This window comes from Mustela putorius, unplaced genomic scaffold, assembly GCF_011764305.1.
Source record: "Mustela putorius furo isolate JIRA1106 unplaced genomic scaffold, ASM1176430v1.1 tig00000585_pilon_pilon_pilon, whole genome shotgun sequence".
Classification (NCBI taxonomy): domain Eukaryota; kingdom Metazoa; phylum Chordata; class Mammalia; order Carnivora; family Mustelidae; genus Mustela; species Mustela putorius.
This window is the reverse complement of record NW_025421424.1, coordinates 11,878,503-11,897,702: the sequence shown is the minus strand read 5'-3', so window position 1 is coordinate 11,897,702 and position 19,200 is coordinate 11,878,503. Positions and strand designations below refer to the sequence as shown.

General features: G+C 39.2%; 2 protein-coding genes across 6 annotated transcripts in view; one reads left to right on the top strand and one right to left on the bottom strand.

The window, feature by feature from the left end:
• GPSM2 (G protein signaling modulator 2) overlaps positions 1–1,335 on the top strand; it is a 58,091-nt gene extending 56,756 nt beyond the window's left edge. For both annotated transcript variants that reach the window (XM_004769662.3, XM_004769661.3), the window contains one exon: positions 768–1,335. In XM_004769662.3, the coding sequence (XP_004769719.1) occupies positions 768–995 (228 nt within the window). In that variant the 3' untranslated portion in view covers positions 996–1,335. The remainder of the gene's footprint in view (positions 1–767) is intronic.
• Positions 1,336–1,559: 224 nt separating this feature from the next.
• The window catches only part of CLCC1 (chloride channel CLIC like 1), a 29,773-nt gene continuing 12,132 nt past the window's right edge, over positions 1,560–19,200 (bottom strand). For 2 of the 4 annotated variants that reach the window (XM_004769672.3, XM_045081962.1), the window contains 9 exons: positions 18,809–18,910; positions 15,762–15,869; positions 13,552–13,773; positions 12,493–12,633; positions 10,369–10,462; positions 8,845–8,942; positions 8,416–8,562; positions 5,691–6,032; positions 1,560–4,305 (listed from right to left, as the gene is read on the bottom strand). In XM_004769672.3, the coding sequence (XP_004769729.1) occupies positions 4,048–4,305; positions 5,691–6,032; positions 8,416–8,562; positions 8,845–8,942; positions 10,369–10,462; positions 12,493–12,633; positions 13,552–13,773; positions 15,762–15,869; positions 18,809–18,910 (1,512 nt within the window). In that variant the 3' untranslated portion in view covers positions 1,560–4,047. The remainder of the gene's footprint in view (positions 4,306–5,690; positions 6,033–8,415; positions 8,563–8,844; positions 8,943–10,368; positions 10,463–12,492; positions 12,634–13,551; positions 13,774–15,761; positions 15,870–18,808; positions 18,911–19,200) is intronic. The other 2 variants (XR_006607295.1, XM_004769674.3) reach the window with 2 other exon arrangements.

Sequence of the window (19,200 nt, the reverse complement as noted above, 5' to 3'; positions counted from 1 at the left end):
TAATGTATTTCTAAAACTCGGTAAGTTAAAACTTCAAGGAGAAAAATCTGGGCTTCAAGGATTTAAATGCTTAAGACAGGGCTAGACAGAAAACATTCTAGGCTTTTCAGGCCCCATGGTCTTTATCACAACTGCTCAACTCTGCAGTGGTAGCAGGCAAGCAGCCACACATAGTTCACCAACAAATGAGCATTGTGGTGAAATGCAAAGGAAACATTATATACAAAAACAGTCAGTGGGTTCCGGTTTGCTGACCCCTGGCCTGACACGGTATTTGTAAGGTAGTGCTGCAGTGTTTTTGTACCTAACATTCTAAGGATTTGGTAAATTAAACTTGTCAGTGCCTATTCTGTAAGATTTGACCTTGACTTTTTTTTATTTAAGATTTTATTTGACAGACAAGTAGGCAGAGAAACAGGCAGAGAGAGAGAGAGGAGGAAGCAGGCTCCCCACTGAGCAGAGAGAGCCCGATGCAGGGCTCGATCCTAGGACCCTGGTATCAAGACCTGAGCCAAAGGCAGAGGCTTTAACCCAGAGCCACTCAGGTGCCCCTTGACCTGGACTCTTAATTAATCTTAGCAAAGCCATGAAGTTATACTTCTACATAATACTTGCTAGATTCTGATTATGTAAATCATGGCAAAGGTTTTATTAGGTTTCAGGTCTAAAGATTATATTTCTGAAACAAGCCAAAAAAAATGTTTTTCTTGGGATGACAGGCATTAATGAAATATTTGTGGTTTAATCTCTTTCTCATCAATTTTCAGGGGTCCAGATTAGATGATCAAAGATGTGCTCCACCACCTGCCACCACAAAGGGACCAACGGTACCAGATGAGGACTTTTTTAGCTTGATTTTACGTTCTCAGGCAAAAAGAATGGATGAACAGAGAGTTCTCTTACAAAGAGATCAAAACAGAGACACTGAATTTGAACTGAAGGACCTTATACAAAGTAATGCTTTGTTGGAATTTAAAAATACAGGAAAAAAATAAGCAAACCTCTAGTTATTATGGATTTTTTTTTTTTAATGATCTTATTTCCTTTCAGAACATTGCAGGGAAATTCAGTCTATTACTTTTTCCTTAAAAGGAGAAATTATAGCACTGTAATACAGCTTAAAATGTTCTAGAATGATATAAATAACCTTTAATAGTATGATATTAATTAACATTTCTCTGGACACACTTGTTTCAGAGTGGAGGGGGTCTTACAAAAGGTGCTTCATCAACTTTCATGATTCAAGCTCGGGACTGTGTTCTTTGGCAACTTGTTAGATTCCTTTACCTAGAGTTTGTAAAGTAGGAAGATAAATAAATCTAGACTAGAATTTAATCCTCTTGCTGAGATAATTTTTTTAAATCTGAATTGACAATGGCTTTTTTTTATACTGAACCATGGATGTAGTGAGAAATTTTGCTGTTTAGTAAAAATAACATACTTGCCCATGTGTAAAAAAGTTACAGTCTTATTTAAAAAATCTAGATCGATCTTTTTCTGCTAAGAAAGTCATATTTTCAGTATGTTATTAGTTCAAAGCCATTACAAAAAACTCAAACTTACAGCATGTTTTAGATCCTTTAATTTTAAAGTGTGTGTGTGGCTTAAAATTATACTTTCTGTTACAAAACACAGCTGTAAAACTTTTTAAGACCTAATGTCAAAACAAAACTTTAAATAAGAACCCCCCCCCAAAAAAAACTCTTGTGGTTCTATCAAGAACCTAGGCCATGAAAATAGAAAATAGATGAAATTCACAAAATTTAAGAATGAAAGATGTAAGTTAATCCTTCAGTCATCATTAAGCCTTCCCTCCCCTTCCCAGAAACTGGAGGTAATTTACAAGGGTATGTAATAGGACATGACACAAAGTAAGCTTAGCAAAAGAGGATAACAAGGATGGAAAGCAGAGCCTAGTCTAAGGGTGAATTCTAGAATGCAAATACTCATAGCCAGAACAAGTTGACAACTCATTCACCTCTGGTTGCTTCTGATTCTGCACAGCCAGGATGGAATCAGGGCCTCTGTTCTTCCTTAAAATCCTTCAGGTGATTTGGTGGATAGTGAGAACCACTTCTCCAAACGGCCAATGTTTACAAAAATAGAAAGATAGTTAATCTGGAATCACATCAAAGGCTCAGGGGAAAAAAAAGATTTTTGATTCTAAGATCAGACAAATTTTGTCAAAAGTACTCAGCACCTGGATCATCTTGTCTTCTATATTACATACAAGATATAACGTCCTAGATAGCATCCTTGTAAAAACTGCACGTAAGTTTCTTGGGTTTTTTTTTTTTCTTACAAGCATATTTGATGAGCAAAGACAGCATATCAAATCACAATAATGTAAAAATAAGTGTTTATTTTGCATATACTATAGTTCTTAGACCCTGTAAACATTCAACATTATCTATTCCATTTAAACACTGCTTTTAAAAAAGCTGTCGACCCCATTCTGATTTTCCTAAAAACCTGTTGCTAAAATCCTTGATTGTAATGACAGATATGGGCTGGACAAGAAACAAGTCTATTTCTCCAAGTTATAAACTGGCCTTGATCTGTTCGGTCTGCTTTAGTGTCTTCCCTAAATTGCTGTCATCATTCAACAGCAGTGGTATGTTGCCTCGCTAGCTGTCAAAGTGGACCGCATCCCCAAACGGATATCTGTAATGAAAGAATACAAAGATGAAATTCTACTTAGTTTTTTACAGATCCACTTTTGGATTGATAAAAAGCAGTCAGGAGTTGAAACAGCATTAACTCCACTATCATAGTTAAAGGTCTGTCACCTGAGGCATTCACTGCTCTTCAGAATCCAGTCACAGCTCTGATGACAACTACCCTAAGCACATATTTCCCCCACCCCCAGCACATATTCACCAGTTAGTGTGAACAGGTCTGGCCCTCAGGGAAGACTTAATATGCATCGATGTTCACAAAGCCACTCAGAACTGCAGGCACCCCCACATTAGCTCCTTTGTTCTAAACCTACTGTGTTGTGAATTTTTATAAAAAATCCTGCTGTGTTTTCTGCAAAGAACTATTACCTTTCTGATGAATTACTAAAGATGTTTGCAATATTAAACTAGAAAATAATATTAACAATAAATTTTACATCCTCTTGCTGAGGTAATTTTTTAAAATCTTAATTGACAATAGCATTTTTTTATACTTAACCAGGAACATACAGAAATTATGCTGTTTAGCAAAAACAATGCACTTGACCAAGGTGTAAAGCATGTATTTGGTGGGGAAACAGTAAAGCTATTCTCCAGCTACTGACTATGTAAAACCACAATCACCGATTTAACAAGCTGTGCTAACTAAAGTCTCCTGGCCATCTTCAGTTCTGTCTTAAACGAGGGTAAAGAGGGGCAGCAAGAAATCGGGCCCAGTGAGCGCCAGAAGAGTTGAGCAATGGAGGCACCACTCGCAACGACGAAGCCATGATGAGCTGGGGCAGCCTCCGCAGAGACAAGGGAACACAGGCTCGGTAACTGCATTAAGACACTGAAGTGCATGAAGAGGGTAAAGCTGATGACAGCGGACTGTCCTTACAACGGTTTCTGAGTACCTGCCACTTTCAGAAACATACCGAATCCATGCACAACTCACAAATCAGTAATTGAAGTAGGTATTACAGGACAGCCACTAGGCAACACACACATTAGCTAATTGGTGCCTATATATGCGCATGAACCATAAAACTTATTTTTCATTGTTCCCTGATTCAAACTGGCCTCTTTAGTTATTTGAAATCAGTGATGCTTGCCATATGTTCATCTATGAGATCCTGTTCCAAAATTAACACCTCAAAATCCCACAGGAAGCACCAATATGAAAATGAAATTACGCAAAAGATAAAATTAAACAGAAATACACGTGTATTCATTAGTTCTGATGGTGAATAAAAATATTAATGTTTAAGTTGGCACCTGTGGAGTAGTAAATGTCAGAATATTTGTAGAGAAGAGCGAATAGTTGTGAAGAGTATACTTTACAAAACCCAATGACGACCTCTGAGTGGTGGGCCAAGTCTGTGCTCCTCTAGCCACGTGGGCCAGTATCCAGATCCTTTCCACAGCTGGCTGGGCAAGACACACTGCCTTCCTCTGCGATGCCTCTGGCATCAGTCCTGAGCTGGGCCTTTTCCTCTGCAGGTGAACCTTCCACCTTCTCTGATGTGTCTGGGCCAGAGACAGGCCTAGTAGACTGGCTGCTGTCAGTACTGCTTTCTGGCGGTGTGCTTTCTCCCTGGATTCCACCAAATTCTTTGAGATTTGTATCCAAAACAGGTAACTTATGCTGTAGAGAATGACATTTTAATTGTTTAATTAACATAATATGTGAAGATTCAGTCACCAAACTCGCTTAATAAGTTTCTGTGTAAATCTGTATCAAACTCTCAGCTGTTTCAAATCCCAACTCCAGTGCTGTGCTGTAATTATGTCAAAGTTTGTAATCCTCACAGAACCCTGCACAGAGGAGTAGGAGCACTTAGGATAGCCAGGTGGTCTAGTGACCCAGCTTTAGGAGAGCAAGAGGACTGGCGATCAGTACTGCTGACTCCTCTTGCCTGGTGAGAGTAATTCATATTTACTGATCCTATATTCAGTTCCAGGTACTGGGGATACAGCAGTAACAAAACAAAAACCCTTGCCCTCTCTGGAACTTAGGGTTAGCTTGGAGACACAATCAAGCAACAAACTAACAAAGTACCAAGCTGGGGCCAGAGTGCTGTTTAAATTAGGTAGTCTGAAAGGTGATACAGGAGTAAAAAGGCTTAAAGAAATGAACATTTCAGCATTCTAGACAGGGAGCAGCAAGTAAAAAGGTTCTAGTTCATGGAATTGTGAGGAGGCCCTTGTGGCTGAAGGAGAGCGAGAGTAGAAGAAATCCATGTACTAATGGAGGGGGACTGTGGGCAGATCCAAGAAGCCCTGGCCACTGAGATAACTAGCTTTCCCTTTAAGTGAGATGAACAGTCCCTGGAGGATTTGGAATGAGTGGTGCACTGCCATTAACTATTAAAGCTGAAAGGTACATTGGAAAAAATTTTAGATGTATGCAAGTATGTTTCCTCTTACAAGAAACTCCAATGGAAGGGATTCTAATTTTCTAGATTCAATTGTGCTCACAATTGTTTCTCAAAGGTTTACAGTAACAACTTAAGACATCATAAATTTCTCTCTCAAATAGAAATGCAAGTCTCCCTTTAAATGGCCAATAATGTAGAAAAAACACCTCCGCATTCTGCGGGTAGAAAGAGAGTCTAGCCAATGATACCAAGGATTTGGGAAAGCAGGGTGTGTGACCCCTCCCCGCCCAGTCTCCCACCCAGCTGAGCCTTCAGGACTCTCCTGCAGGATCCCCGGGGCTCCAGGCCTTCAGTGAGGACTTCTCTCTCAGCTCTTCAAAGGGCAGAAATCTCAGTCACGATTAGTTGGTTTCCTATGAATTAGCACCTGTACTAACTACTGGTTAATAGTATTTAACATAAAAGTTAAATCTCGTTTTAGTTCTAAGAAGGCCGAACTTTTGACCAGAAAAGAGAGAGTAAACAATTATATCAATAATGATATAATTAACCGTAGAAGGTAAAAGAGCAGAAACGCCTAACCAGAAGCTCCACAGGAAGCACTGAGGTCTAGCAGGAAGGGGGATGGCAAAATAAACAATTGCTGACTTACACAGGGTACGGCCTTGGGATGCTGTCTCGCCTCTGCCTGGGGTACATCACATGGCCGGAGCACTTCGGGGCTCTTGTTGCCAGTCCTAGGCCTCAAGTCAACATCTCTCTCTCTCATACCATCTCTTCTACCCTCATATGTTTTGTCATAAGGGCCTTGCTCAAAGGGGCCAAAGTGGCCTCTATAAGGGAAATCTGCATCACCTGCTCCACCATGGGGTCTATAATCAACTTCCTGCAGCCGTCCTCTATCACCTGGCTTAAGGGCCCGGGGAGGTTCTCTCTCAGGACCACCTATATGTCTCAGCATATTTACTGATTTTCCAGCACCATAGCAGAAACTCTAGAAGGAAAAGAAAAAAATACATAGTATTTAATGGCTGACTTACAATGAAATTATTCAGGGTGCTAACAAAATTACCTAACTTGACTCAAGGGCATTTGGAGACATAAACATGTTTATTTTACCATTGTTTCATTTGTGATCCCTTGCTTAGATTAATACTAGGCCAGAATAGCCAATAAAATGTGAGAAATCACTAAGTGTTAAGTAGACATTTCAATCAGCTGAACACATTTTGACTGAATTCTAACAAGGGCAGTTGGCTAAAACCTAGAAACTGAAACTGGAAGGTACTGATTGATAACTGCTCATCAACTGTCTATTTTCACACCCAGTATATAAGGTAAACGATAAAAATCAGAGTTACACACATCATTACATAAACATTCTCATGTATGGTAGCTTTCCTACAAATACAAACTTGGCTTTAGTGACAACCAAAATCCAATAGGCTTTGAGTCCCATTTCATGGGAAAAACTAGGCAGCAGTTCTCAAACTCACCCCTGGTGGGGGTGTGGGGGGGGGGGAATCCCTGGGACAGTTTCAGGGTCTCTGTGAGGTCAAACTTTCCGTATTTCAAAGACCTTAAATCTTTTTTTACTCTTCCCTTCTGAGTGTATGGTGGAGTCTGCTGGGGACGGAGTGACTTCCTCACTGATGGCTCAACTGTGTGCTTGTATAAACTTATATTTGAAATTTTTCTTAGTTTTAATTCCTAATATGGTAAATATCAATAAATAAAACCCCTATGAACAAGAGCTCTTTGTGGTCCTCAGTTTTTGTTTGTTTCTTGGAGGCTTTTCCTGTTTTTTTGTTTTGTTTTGTTTTGTTTGTGGTCTGCAGTTAAGACAGAAGGCAAAAGGATCCTAAAAACAAAAAGTTTGAAAATCACTGTGCTGGAGAAAACTATTTAAGATGAAGCAGTAAGAGATGATGGGTTTTTGCTTATAATACAGCTTCAGAGACTAAATACAAATCGTCCCCCACTTACAATGGTTCAACATATAATTGTTAGGCTTCACAATGCTAAGAAAGTCTTAGTGTGTTCTGTAGAAACTGTACCTTGAATTTATAATCTGGACCTTTTCCTGGACTAACGATTTGGGGTCCGATCCTCTCTGGTGATGCTGGGCAGGGCAGTTCTTGGTCAGCCATGGGGTCTTGAGGGCAAACAACCCCTACCTTCACAACCACATCTTACCCACACAGCCATTCTGTTTCTCACTTTCAGTACAATATTCAATGAACTATGTGAGATATGACACTTTGTTATAAACTGTTATAAAAATGGGCTTTGTATTAGATTGATTTTGCCCAATATTAGATTGATTTTGCCCAACTCCTCTGAGCAAGTTTAAGGTGGGCTAGGCTAAGTTACGATGTCCTGCAAGCTAAGTATAGTAAATCCTTTTTCAACTTACAGTACTTTCAAATTACAATGGGTTTATTGGGATGTAATCCTGTAAGTCTAGGAAAACCTGCACTACTAAACAATTCATGTCACCTAACAAAACCATATCCCTAAACCTGACTCCTGTAATCACAAGTCGAAAAAGCAAACAGGAACAATTTCAAAGTGAATGAAGTGTGGTAAGTTCTGTATCCTTAGGGAAAACAATCCTTTTTAATTATTATTAATTTAAATTGGAAGGTACTAATTGATAGTTACTCCTATGTTGTGTATATTCACACCCCTCAGAAAAAGTAAATGCTGAAAATATTTAAAGTTGTAAATTTTAAATAGGTTAATTCCTTTACAAATACAAACCTGGCTTTTACCATGGCACTTCTGGGTTCTTTACATTTTATGTGACAACTGCTTTATTAGGGAAAGGGCTGAAAATCAACAATAAAAAAGCTAAAGAGACAACAGATGAATGATGAATAATGTTTCCTCTTAATAAATGTCTGTTCCTGGATCCCCCAACTTTCTCAGTAATTCACCTTCTCCCACATCCCTACTTAATTCTGTGGAAAAGCCAATGCTCCTCCCCCTCTCAGTGCTGCAAAAACCCCAGACTGAAATAAGGCCCTCTTTCTCAAAGAGGACAAAAACAACTGACTTCATGTATATTAATTCACCAAGTTGAAGAACAAATTTAGAAAAATGTTATTATTCTAAGTCACTGCCATGACATCTACAATCAAACTTAAGAATCGTTTCCTTGCTTAAATATACATGTGAGTAAAAATAAATCTCTATCACTTAAAAATCTTCTTTTCATACCATTAAGCCTAATTTAGCCTGATTTACAACAGCAAAAAAGTCAAGTTTTAGAATTGCCTTTTTTCTCCAAGTGCTGTTAACAAACCATGCTGTATACTATATACTGTATACTATATACTGTATACTGTATACTATACAAACTGCTGTATACTAACCAGGACAGCCAATGCCATAATGATCAGCACTGGAATGTGAAGTAATACTGGAATCTCCTTCATGAACTCTTTAATAAATTCACCAGCTCCCTTCCCAACGTATTTCAACGGCTCTGTGACAAAGTTGGTGAATGTAACTGCCAGTGCCTAAAACAAAAGATAACAGCAACTTAATTTTTCTCTCAAACGACTCAACAGAATGAGCCAAAATTCACTGTACACTGGGGCCAAAATTACATTCCTAAGTTAAAATGCTTTTGATGTCCTGCAAATCATTGTGTAATGGAAGTATTTTCTCTAGAACGAGGATTTATTATTAGCAAAATGTTTAAAAAAAAAAAACACTAACAACTTTTAATAAATACAAGAGGTTTTTTTTTTTTTTTTTTACTAACTTTGTATAAGTAATTTTACAAATGTATTCTATACCTTTGTTGGTGGAACCAACCAAATAGGGTTGACTAATAAGAGTTCATAGTATTTTTGGCATGGGTCATCCTTATAGGTCCATGAGCTTCTTAACAATTCTATTTAGAGAAACAGACAAAACACTGAGTCATTAAAAAAAAAAAAAAAGGTTGCATTTCATTTCCAAATAAGACAATAATTTGGTTTTGTCCCTGTCCCCACCACCAACCAATTTTAAATGCTGTACTTGTAACACTGACTTAAAAATTTTTCATCTTATGTCCAAAATGTTTATCTTAAAAATCTCTTTAAATCAGACAAGTCTTATGTAGATAAAACATTATACTTTATGAAAACTTCTAAAAGGTAGGTATTAAGAACTGTTCTTCAGGGGCGCCTGGGTGGCTCAGTGGGTTAAGCCGCTGCCTTCGGCTCAGGTCATGATCTCGGGGTCCCGGGATCGAGTCCCACATCGGGCTCTCTGCTTGGCAGGGAGCCTGCTTCCCTCTCTCTCTCTCTGCCTGCCTCTCTGCCTACTTGTGATTTCTCTCTGTCAAATAAATAAACAAAATCTTTTAAAAAAAAAAACAAAAAACTGTTCTTCACACACACAAATGAATCCAACTAAAACCACGGAAATCTGAGGGAGATCGTTGAATTAATATGCAAGTTGATATCCTGGCTATGATCTCACATTGCCATCTTTGTGTAAGATGTTTACACGGGAGGAAAATGGGAAAAGGGCACATTGATTTGTTTTCCTTCCAACTTCCTGTGCATCTAGAATTATCTCAGTAAAATTTCAATTTTAAAAAAATCCCTTACTTTACAACATAAAGAACATCAGTTCTCCCAATTTTTCTAAATTTTTAAAATCTAAACCTCCTACAGGAGGCATTCGATTGTCCCCTGCACCCAGGAAGCAAGGCCAGATTGTTTTAGTTCCCACAACTTCTAAAGAAACGTTAATTCGGACACCCTATTTTATATAATCTGCGGAGATTCTATTCTGGGTCAGTTATTATGGACTTGCATTTAATAAAGTGCCTTTGAACACTAAACCATTCCTATGGCTAGATATACAGAACTAAAGGCAGTCAACAGTAGAGAGAATGTATATACAATCTGTAAGGAAAAAGAAAGTTAAAGAACTGTCCTCTTAAGAAAAAAAAATGTATAGTAAAGCTACAACATAAGATTTTGTAAGTCAGTATAAGGAGATTAAGTCTAAGATGGTATTAATTCATATAAACACTGACTCACTTCTTTAATGCACAAAATGGGCTAGACAGACAAGATGAGCACCGTCTCCATCACAGTCCAATGGAGGAGAGTGTAGCAGTATGGGGCCGGTGAAGACACAGTTCTTATTCCCTCCCCGTGAGGTTACAGGAGCCAAGAGTCACGGTCTGAACCCTGACTTTTCAGGCATGTTCTTCTGACACTGAGATCTCAGTCATGGAAACCTTCCTTTCGGCATTTCATCATTTCTCTAAGTTATCTCCTTCCCGGAAAAAAATGAGGCCCAGTGAACCAACACCTTACCCCAGAGGCTTCCAATCCAGTCCATCTTCTCAGCACACACATTGTTTAACGGCTCCAGCTTGGCAACCTCGGCCTGATGCTGTGCGAACGCGAGCTGACCGACACCAAAAGGGTGCAGTGAGTGGCTGCGGACATGAAGGTTATGTCTACACATCCAAAACCCTGACTTCAAAACGTGCCTTCACCAGACACCAGACTGTTCACAGTTTTTTTAACAGGAAAAAATACATTTTTTAATGGCAGCTCTTTTCCACTCATGGCAAAGCAGTTTTAAAGCAAGGAGTGAGAATAAAGAACTACGGTTACAAAGTACTTCTTTGTTAAGTACTTTTTTTTTTTTTAATTTTATTCATTTATTTGACAGACCACAAGCAGGCAGAGAGGCAGGCAGAGAGAGAGGAGGAAGCAGGCTCCCCACTGAGCAGAGAGCCCGATGTGGTACTCAATCCCAGGACCCCGAGATCATGACCCAAGCCAAAAGCAGAGGCTTAACCCATTGAGCCACCCAGGTGCCCTGTTAAGTACTTTTGATGAGAAATGCAAACCTTTGTACTTTTTATAAAAAAGATTTAGTGTAAATCTAATTCATACCACACCCAAAAATATAGTTATATATATTAAATGACTACTTCTCATTTTCTTTCATAATTCATGATAAAATGGAGTTTTGTTCTGGGTGGTTTTCAGCACAAGTGGCCTAGATAAAAAGATAACATTTTTTATATATCCAAGCCCTGGGGGAAACTGCCAAGATAACAATATTCAACCAAAGTTTTTTTCCTTTAATTTGAAAATAATTAGTTCTAGAAGCTATAGAACTTAGAGCAAAAGGTTAAGGATTGATTTAATCAGATAACTTCATCAAAAATATTTTGCTACTTGACTCATTCTGCCAGACAGATCTAAAATTGTCCTTCAGGGCGCCTGGGTGGCTCATTGGGTTAAAGCCTCTGCCTTTGGCTCAGGTCATGATCTCAGGGTCCTGGGATCAAGGCCCACATCGGGCTCTCTACTCAGCAGGGAGCCTGCTTCCTCCTCTCTCTGCCTGCCTCTCTGACTCCTTGTGATCTCTGTCAAATAAATAAATAAAAATCTTTAAAAAAATAAATAAATAAAATAAAATTGTCTTTCAACGCGATTTCAACAGAACAGTAGTGCTTCATTTGACTCCATATTCACCATGACCCCAATTTTGAAAGAATTAAAATTTTGGAAAAAGACCAGAAATACCTGAAATTACTGAGGGCAATTATCTCTAGGTGACAAATTATATTTAACTTTTAAAAAACAAATTTTTGGGGTGCCTGGGTGGCTCAGTCAGTTAAGTATCTGCCTTTGGCTCAGGTCATGATCCTGGAGTCCTGGGATTTAAGCCCCACATTGGATTTCCTTTGCTCAGTGGGGAGTCTGCTCAAGGATTCTCTCTCCCTCTGCCCCACCTCCTGCTCACACTTGCTAATTAATTCTCAGTTTAAAAAAAAAAAAATCAAGGGGCACCTAGGTGGCTCAGTCATTAAGTGTCTGCCTTCAACTCAGGTCATGATCCCAGGGTCCTGGGATTGAGCCCTATGTTGAGCTTCCCACTCTGTGGAACCCTGCTTCTCCCTCTCCCACTCCCCCTTCTTGTGTTCCCTCTCTCGCAGTCAAATAAATAACATAAAATAAAATAAATACAAATCTTCAATATTTTTTTAATAAAATTTTTTTTTAAAAAATCAAACTTCTCTGTATAACTTTTTATTTATTCTAAATTGTCTACCATCAACATACCATTTCATATTCAGAAAATAACCTAGCTTTTAAAAGATAACATTTTGATATCCTTTCTGGCAAAGAATAAAAGGACATACTCTACACTACCTACACAAAATTCTTAAAAATGCATCTACCTAGCTCTATTCCAATTTAGCCACCCAGATGCCACCCGTCAGAAACTGGGTTACGAATCAGGCCTGCCCCAAACCAGTCAGGAACCCAGAACACCAGAGACAGGAGAGCAGCTGCCAGCACCCCCACCCCCCGCCCCATCTCCAATCACTGCGGACACTTTAAGTCAGGCACTGCGGTCTTCTGTTATTATGAAGTAACAGTGAAAAACATGAAAATGCTCCACCTATTTGATACCTTATATAAATACATCCAATTCCATCCCAAACTGACGAGGAAACTGATGAATAACACACGTCTCAGCTGGGTGTACCAATGTACATACGTCCACAGCTCGGTAGCTACTAATCCCACAATACAGAGCAGACACAGAAGCACCTCGAAAACAGAAAGAAGCAGAGAGCAGGGTTACTGCTAAGCCACCCTCCCAGCTGAAAAATGATAATCATCAGCAAAAACAAAGAACTGGCCTCAAATATGCAACATCATCTGTGCCACACTCGGCCACAGAAGTGGCAACAGTCAAGTGTCTTCATCCGGGTTCTTAACGTGATTACAGCAGAGGGGCTTCTTTTTTATTTAAATTCAATTAACATGCAGTGTATTATTAGTTTCAAAGGTAGAGGTCAGTGATTCATCAGTTGCACAGAACACCCAGTGCTCATTCCATCACGTGCCCTCCTTAATGCCCATCCCCCCCTTCTCCCCTCCAGCAACCCTGCCTGTTTCCTGGTTACGAGTCTCTTATGTGGTTTGCCTCCCTCTCTGATTATGTCTTTTATTTTTTTCCTCTCTTCCCCTATGATCCTGTCTTTTGTATCTTAAATTCCACATATCAGCGAGATCATATGATAATTGTCTTTCTGACTGGCTTGTTATTTCACTTAACAAAACACCTTCTAGTTCCAGCCACATCATTGCAAATGGCAAGACTTCTTTTTTTTGATGACTGAATAATATTCCATTATATATACCACATCTTCTTTATCCATTCTTCAGCTGATGACATCTGGACTCTTTCCACAGTTCGGTTACTGTGGACACTGCTGCTATAGACATTGGGGTGCAGGTGCCCCTTCGGATCACTACATTTGTATCTTTGGAGTAAATACCCAGTAGTTTGCTGGGTCATAGGGTAGCTCTATTTTTCAATTTCTTGAGGAACCTCCACACTGTTTCCCAGAGTGGCTGCACCAGCTTGCATTACCACCAACAGTGTAAGAGAGTTCTATGGTGGAGTTTTTAAAGCATTTTTTTAAATGAGCTGTTACTTATGTCCCCCTTGTCCCATCTTACCATCAACACATTATATGGATCCACTCCAAAGGAGTCTTCAAATCGCCACTTCCATGTTTCAAAATCATGAAGCTTAAAATTAATTAAAATATCACTTAGTGCATCATCCAAGGCTCCTGGTTTCCAATCCTCTCCACTGAGAAACTTCTGTATTTCTAACAAGGTTTGTCTTTTTAGAATAATCTCAGCATCATAATGCATATCATCTTGGTTTTCTTCAGGCTGTATTTCCCCAAAAAACAGAAAAGAGAAACACTTCAAGACAAAAGCCGATTTGGAGCTAAATACATTTGTGGTTTGTATTTCACTTGTATAAAATAGGAGTAATATTATCCACCTATTTGTCTCACATAATGACGAGAGATCATACATGTGAAAACCATTTCAAAAATTATAAAACTCTATGCAAATAAGATACTTTGCATTTTACCAAAATACAGTTGATTCTTACTATTGGCAACAGTTTGTTCTAGGACGTCACCTCGGACACTAGTTAACGAATACCTGAGCTATGGCTCCTACAGGAAATACAGGGTTGTGTTTCTACCAAGACATTTTCATCAGCCAGTCAATACACAACCCTTTTATGTGTTTCTACTTAAAGATACCTTATTTAATACTTTTGATTAACCCTGAATGCACAGCAAACAACACCGTAACTCCTGCCCAAAAAAAAAAGCTTATCTAACAGGAGTATTTTCCCTGGTAGGCACATCCTAGCCTTCTCACGGCTCAGAGACACTAGACCACACTACTCCTGGGAGTTAAACATCCAAATAACATCAACAAAAGTGTGAAATATGAAGCACTAAATAAACCATAAAGAAGTACTTGTTTACAGTCTGAGAGCTGAAAACAGAAGACAGAACAAAGCCTTGCTCAGCCTCAGCTAGGACTGGGCACACCAGACATCGCATATGCTTTGCTGCTTTGTGTGTGTCCGAGAGGCGCACAAATGCTCTGCAAGTACTGACTCTGAGATTACAAAAGGTTAGCAAGTATGTAAATTCACAAATACGGAATCCACAAATAATGAGCATCAACTGCTTATTTTGATTCATTTACGACTTTCCATTTGCTAACTTTATTTTCAAGTACCCTAAAATACCATAACACAAATTTTTTTTTAAAAGGATCTCAAAAAGGGGCATCTGGGTGGCTCAGTAGGTTAAGGCCTCTGCCTTTGGCTTGGGTCATGGTCCCAGGGTCCTGGGATCCAGCCCCGTATCGGGCTCTCTGCTCAGCAGGGAGCCTGCTTCCTCCCCTCTCTCTCTCTCTGCCTGCCTCTCTCCTCTCTGCCTACTTCTGATCTCTGTCAAGTAAATAAATAGAATCTTAAAAAAAAAAAAAAAAAAAAAAAAAAAAAACAACTCAGAAAGCAGGCAAATAAACTGGAGTTTCCATGAACAAACATGATATTTATAACTATCTTTATTAACGTGAGTTCAGGTTAGCAATATCACTATGAACATTTTACATTCATTAACTGTTAAGCAAAATGTTTCTCTTTCACAAGAGTAAATACAGATACTTATATAAAAGCAAATATAAAGTCAGGAAAAAAAGTGTCATGTAACAACACAAGTCATCACTAACGTGAAAAAGCAGTCATCCATTACTATATCTAAAAAACCTTGAACTAAAAAAAGCAAAACAAAAAAACCTTGAGCTAAATGCCAATTACCTCCATCATAGGAATTTTTTGGCTCTATCTGTATCCTCATCCCACACACACTTATAAGACTTGACTAAAAGGATGCATGTATGAGAACATCTGCTTTTCCACTTCAAAAACAAGATGGGATTATTAAATATTTATCTAACATTCCTTCCCCTTAAGTTTTCTTGATGTTTGGACTCCTCGGAGTGAAAACAAGAACTCTAAAAAAATGGAATCTTAACATTAATTATGGACAATATGCACATGATATGCAATTCTATAAAGGAGCCCTTGCCACAGTAAAAAGCTTCCAGGTGGGTGGAGGACCTACTTAAAACACACTGTTCTTTTCTCAGCATAGAACGATCTTTTATCATATGAACAAGAAAGTGTGCAAGTGGTCAGCATAGAATTTCCTTGCCAACTCACAAAAGTATTAAATTTCCAACTGTTTAGTAAAAATCAAACAACAAATTTAAGGTACCTCCCCACATCTGAAATTAATAATTAAAATATCTACCACAGTAATTAATATCCCACCAACACTCACAAGTCCAAGCTTTCTGGCTTCAATCAAAATCTTATGTAAGTATCTCCTAAAAACAGGATTGCTTTGACTTTCATAGTCTTCCTTCTTCTTCTTCTCACACTCATCGATCTGTAATTACAGAATAAATTCAACATTAGACAGCATCCAAGTTTCACATAAGGGTCAAGTTTCTAGCCTAGCAGCCCCATCAATATCAAAGTAAGGATATCACTTTCATATCCGTTATCACTTATATGAAAATACAGAACTTCCTACCTTCTGTGGGTTCTCTTTGCAAAGGGCAAGTAGGTAACAAATTAGGAACATATGTCCAGCACTTAGCCCCAAATGGCAGTTTTTTTGATGACTTTCAGCAATTTTTTTTAAAAGACTGATCTATTTGAGAGGGGGAGAGAGAGTGAGCACACGCACAAGCAGGAGGGGCAAAGGGAGTGAGAGAGACCATCTCAAGCACACTCTGCTCTGAGAACGGAGCCAGATGTGGGGTTGGATGTCCCAACTCTGAGATCGTGCCCTGAACTGAAATGAAGAGTTGGAAGCTTAACCAACTGAGCCACCCAGGCGCCCCTCACTTTCAGCAATTTTAAAGCTGAAGATCATGAAGCAAGGGGCAGAGATGCAGATGAGAAGATTATCTGGGACAATCTGCCTCTTCCCAATCCCAAAGCAATGATTCATTGAGCAAAGGAATAAAAGGAAGAAGAAAGGGAAGGAAGAAAGAAAAAACAGAGATAGAGAAACATAAAAGATGAAGCCAGAAGATGAAATGAAGGGCACATCAAGGAGTTTCTTGAACGTGTGTATTACTTTTAGTCTTTTACTAATTTTTCCTGTCAACGACTGAGCACGCCCAACTCTACAGGCCACACTTCAGGAAGGCAGAAACACGGCTTCTCCAGAGTATCTGAGCATGGCAACCCTCCGCACATAATTCATCCTTCAGATTTCCTCTGAACTGAGTTCTACAAACACCACAGTGGTCAAGTCACTGAGTGAGGGCAGTTCATATCTTAGATGCAAATTACCTTAGAACTGCCTTGGAACCTGTGATAACCAACTTTTATTTTCTAACTGAGTGTGAATCACAAGTTGAGTTAGCATTTGAAATAGGCTTCAGATGATGAACATGACAACAAGTCACACACAGACTTAGGAGAGAAGGACCCTTGAAAAGTCACATGGCAGTTTCCTCCACATGCAGGCAAGGTTTACAAACCTTTTTAAATTTCTCTTTAAGAGAATTTCTGAGAGAGAAAGTACAAGCAGGAGGTGGGGGGTGGGCAAAAGGAGAGGTGAATCTTAAACAGGCTCCACACTCAGCACGGAGCCCCTCATGGGGCTCAATCTCACCACCCTGAGATCATGATCTGAGCTGGAATCAAGAGTCAAATGTTTAACCAACTGAGCTACCCAGGATAGCTCAGTTAAGAGAATGTTTTGTGTGGGATTTTTTTTCTTTTTTTTTTTTTTTATAGATTTTATTTATTTATTTGAGTGAGAGAGAGCCAGCATGAGAGGGGAGAAGGTCAGAGGGAGAAGCAGACTCCCCATGGAGCTGGGAGCCCAATGCAGGACTCGATCCCAGGACTCCAGGATCATAACCTGAGCCAAAGGCAGTCGCCCAATCAACTGAGCCACCCAGGCACCCATTGTTTGTTTGTTTTTTTCTTTTAAGACTTATTTATTTTGTGGGTGGGCAGAGGAAGAGGGAGTCTCAAGCAGACTCCATATTGAGCATGGAGCCTGACACAGGGCTAGATCTCACGACCCTGAAATCACAACCTGAGTGGAAATCAATTAACTGCATCACCCAGGCGCCATGAGAATGTTTTATAAAACAAGGACTCGAGACTCCATTTTATCAATCATATTTTTACATGCTAAGCCCAAGATGCAAAGAATGGAGTGGAAAAGTTCTGTATTTCCTAGTGTGCAGCCAAACAAGCTCATCAAGCTCATGATACTACAAAACACAGTTAAACTGAGGCAAAATTTATCAAATGAGACAGCATTCACACCCAATAAGAACCACAGCAGCACTGACAGATCTGGAATTGAGATCTCTGTATCTCTGCTCACAAGTTCTCCCAGTCTCTCACGCTGGAAACCTCCCTCCTCCACTCTATCCCTCTTCTCTCCTCCCTCAGCTACCCAAATTTACCTATTCCACCTTGGAGAAATCTAACATTTTCCTCTTCAACACCTGTCACGGCCTCAGTTGGAACACTGGGCATTGCTGGACCTCTGCTACCCTCTCCTTCAGCGACCCCCTTCCACTGGGCCACCAGCTGATGGCCTCCATAGCCAAGAGGCCAGTTCCCACTCCACAGCATATATTCAAACCCCTTAAAAATCTTGCTTTAAAATTTCCTTTCTCATAAACTCCATTTCAGCCACACAAATAAAAATATTGGATAAGTGAAGGAATAGCTACCAGATTCTAAATTATAATAATCCCTTATATTTGCAAGAGTAATTCTTACATTTCATGGGTTGCCTTTGTCATGAGTCTATTGTGACCCAGCACTGTGAAAGGTGACAGAAAATCAAAAACAAATAGAACATATTCCTTGTCCCTGGGGCACCTGGCTGGCTCAGTCGGTTAAACGTCTGTCTTTGGCTCAGGTCATGATCCAGGGTCCTGGGATCAAGCCCCTGTCAGGCTCCCTGCTCAGTGGGAAGCCTGCTTCTCCCTCTCCTCCCTGCTCATGCGCTCTTCTCACTATTTCTCTCTCTCTCAAATAAATAAAATCTTTAAAAATATATAAATATATCCCTTGTCCCAAGAAATGTTCAGTATGGTAAAGAAGTAATTATAACATGGTGAGATAAATGTTATTACAGGAAAATAAGAGTACTTAAAAACAAACAAACAAAAAAAGGCAAGGCCAGAGTAATGAAAAAGAAGACAAGGCTAGAGTAACTAAAGAAAAAATTATACATAAATTGTGCAGTACATACATAGAAACACATACAATGTTAGGAAAGACAGGAAACAGAGCAATATACTGTAAGCATAAAATTCATGAATTAAAAAAAGTTCAAACCTTATGAGTTAAAGAATCAAGTTTGCTATGACATTCCAACAATTCATCACCATGTGACAAGTCGGGACTGACTTCTTTTTTCTCTGATACACCATATTTTACCTAAAGCAAAAGAGAGATTTTATTTCTTCATAGTTCAGTTGTGAAAATAACCTAAAGTTAATGAAAACTAAATTTTGACTTCATCATCTTATGACTTTGTCATATTCTTCATCTGTGTTGAACAGCCAAAAAAAGTCTCAAATTTACTAGCTAAGAACTAAAATCAAGTTAGTTGGCAGCTCGGCAGGCTTTACATTCATATTCAACACAGAAATAAGCAGGTGGGGCTGAAATCATGTTGGACTAAGACCCAGGGAGATAGTCTACATGGCTGCTAGTCATTGGTACAT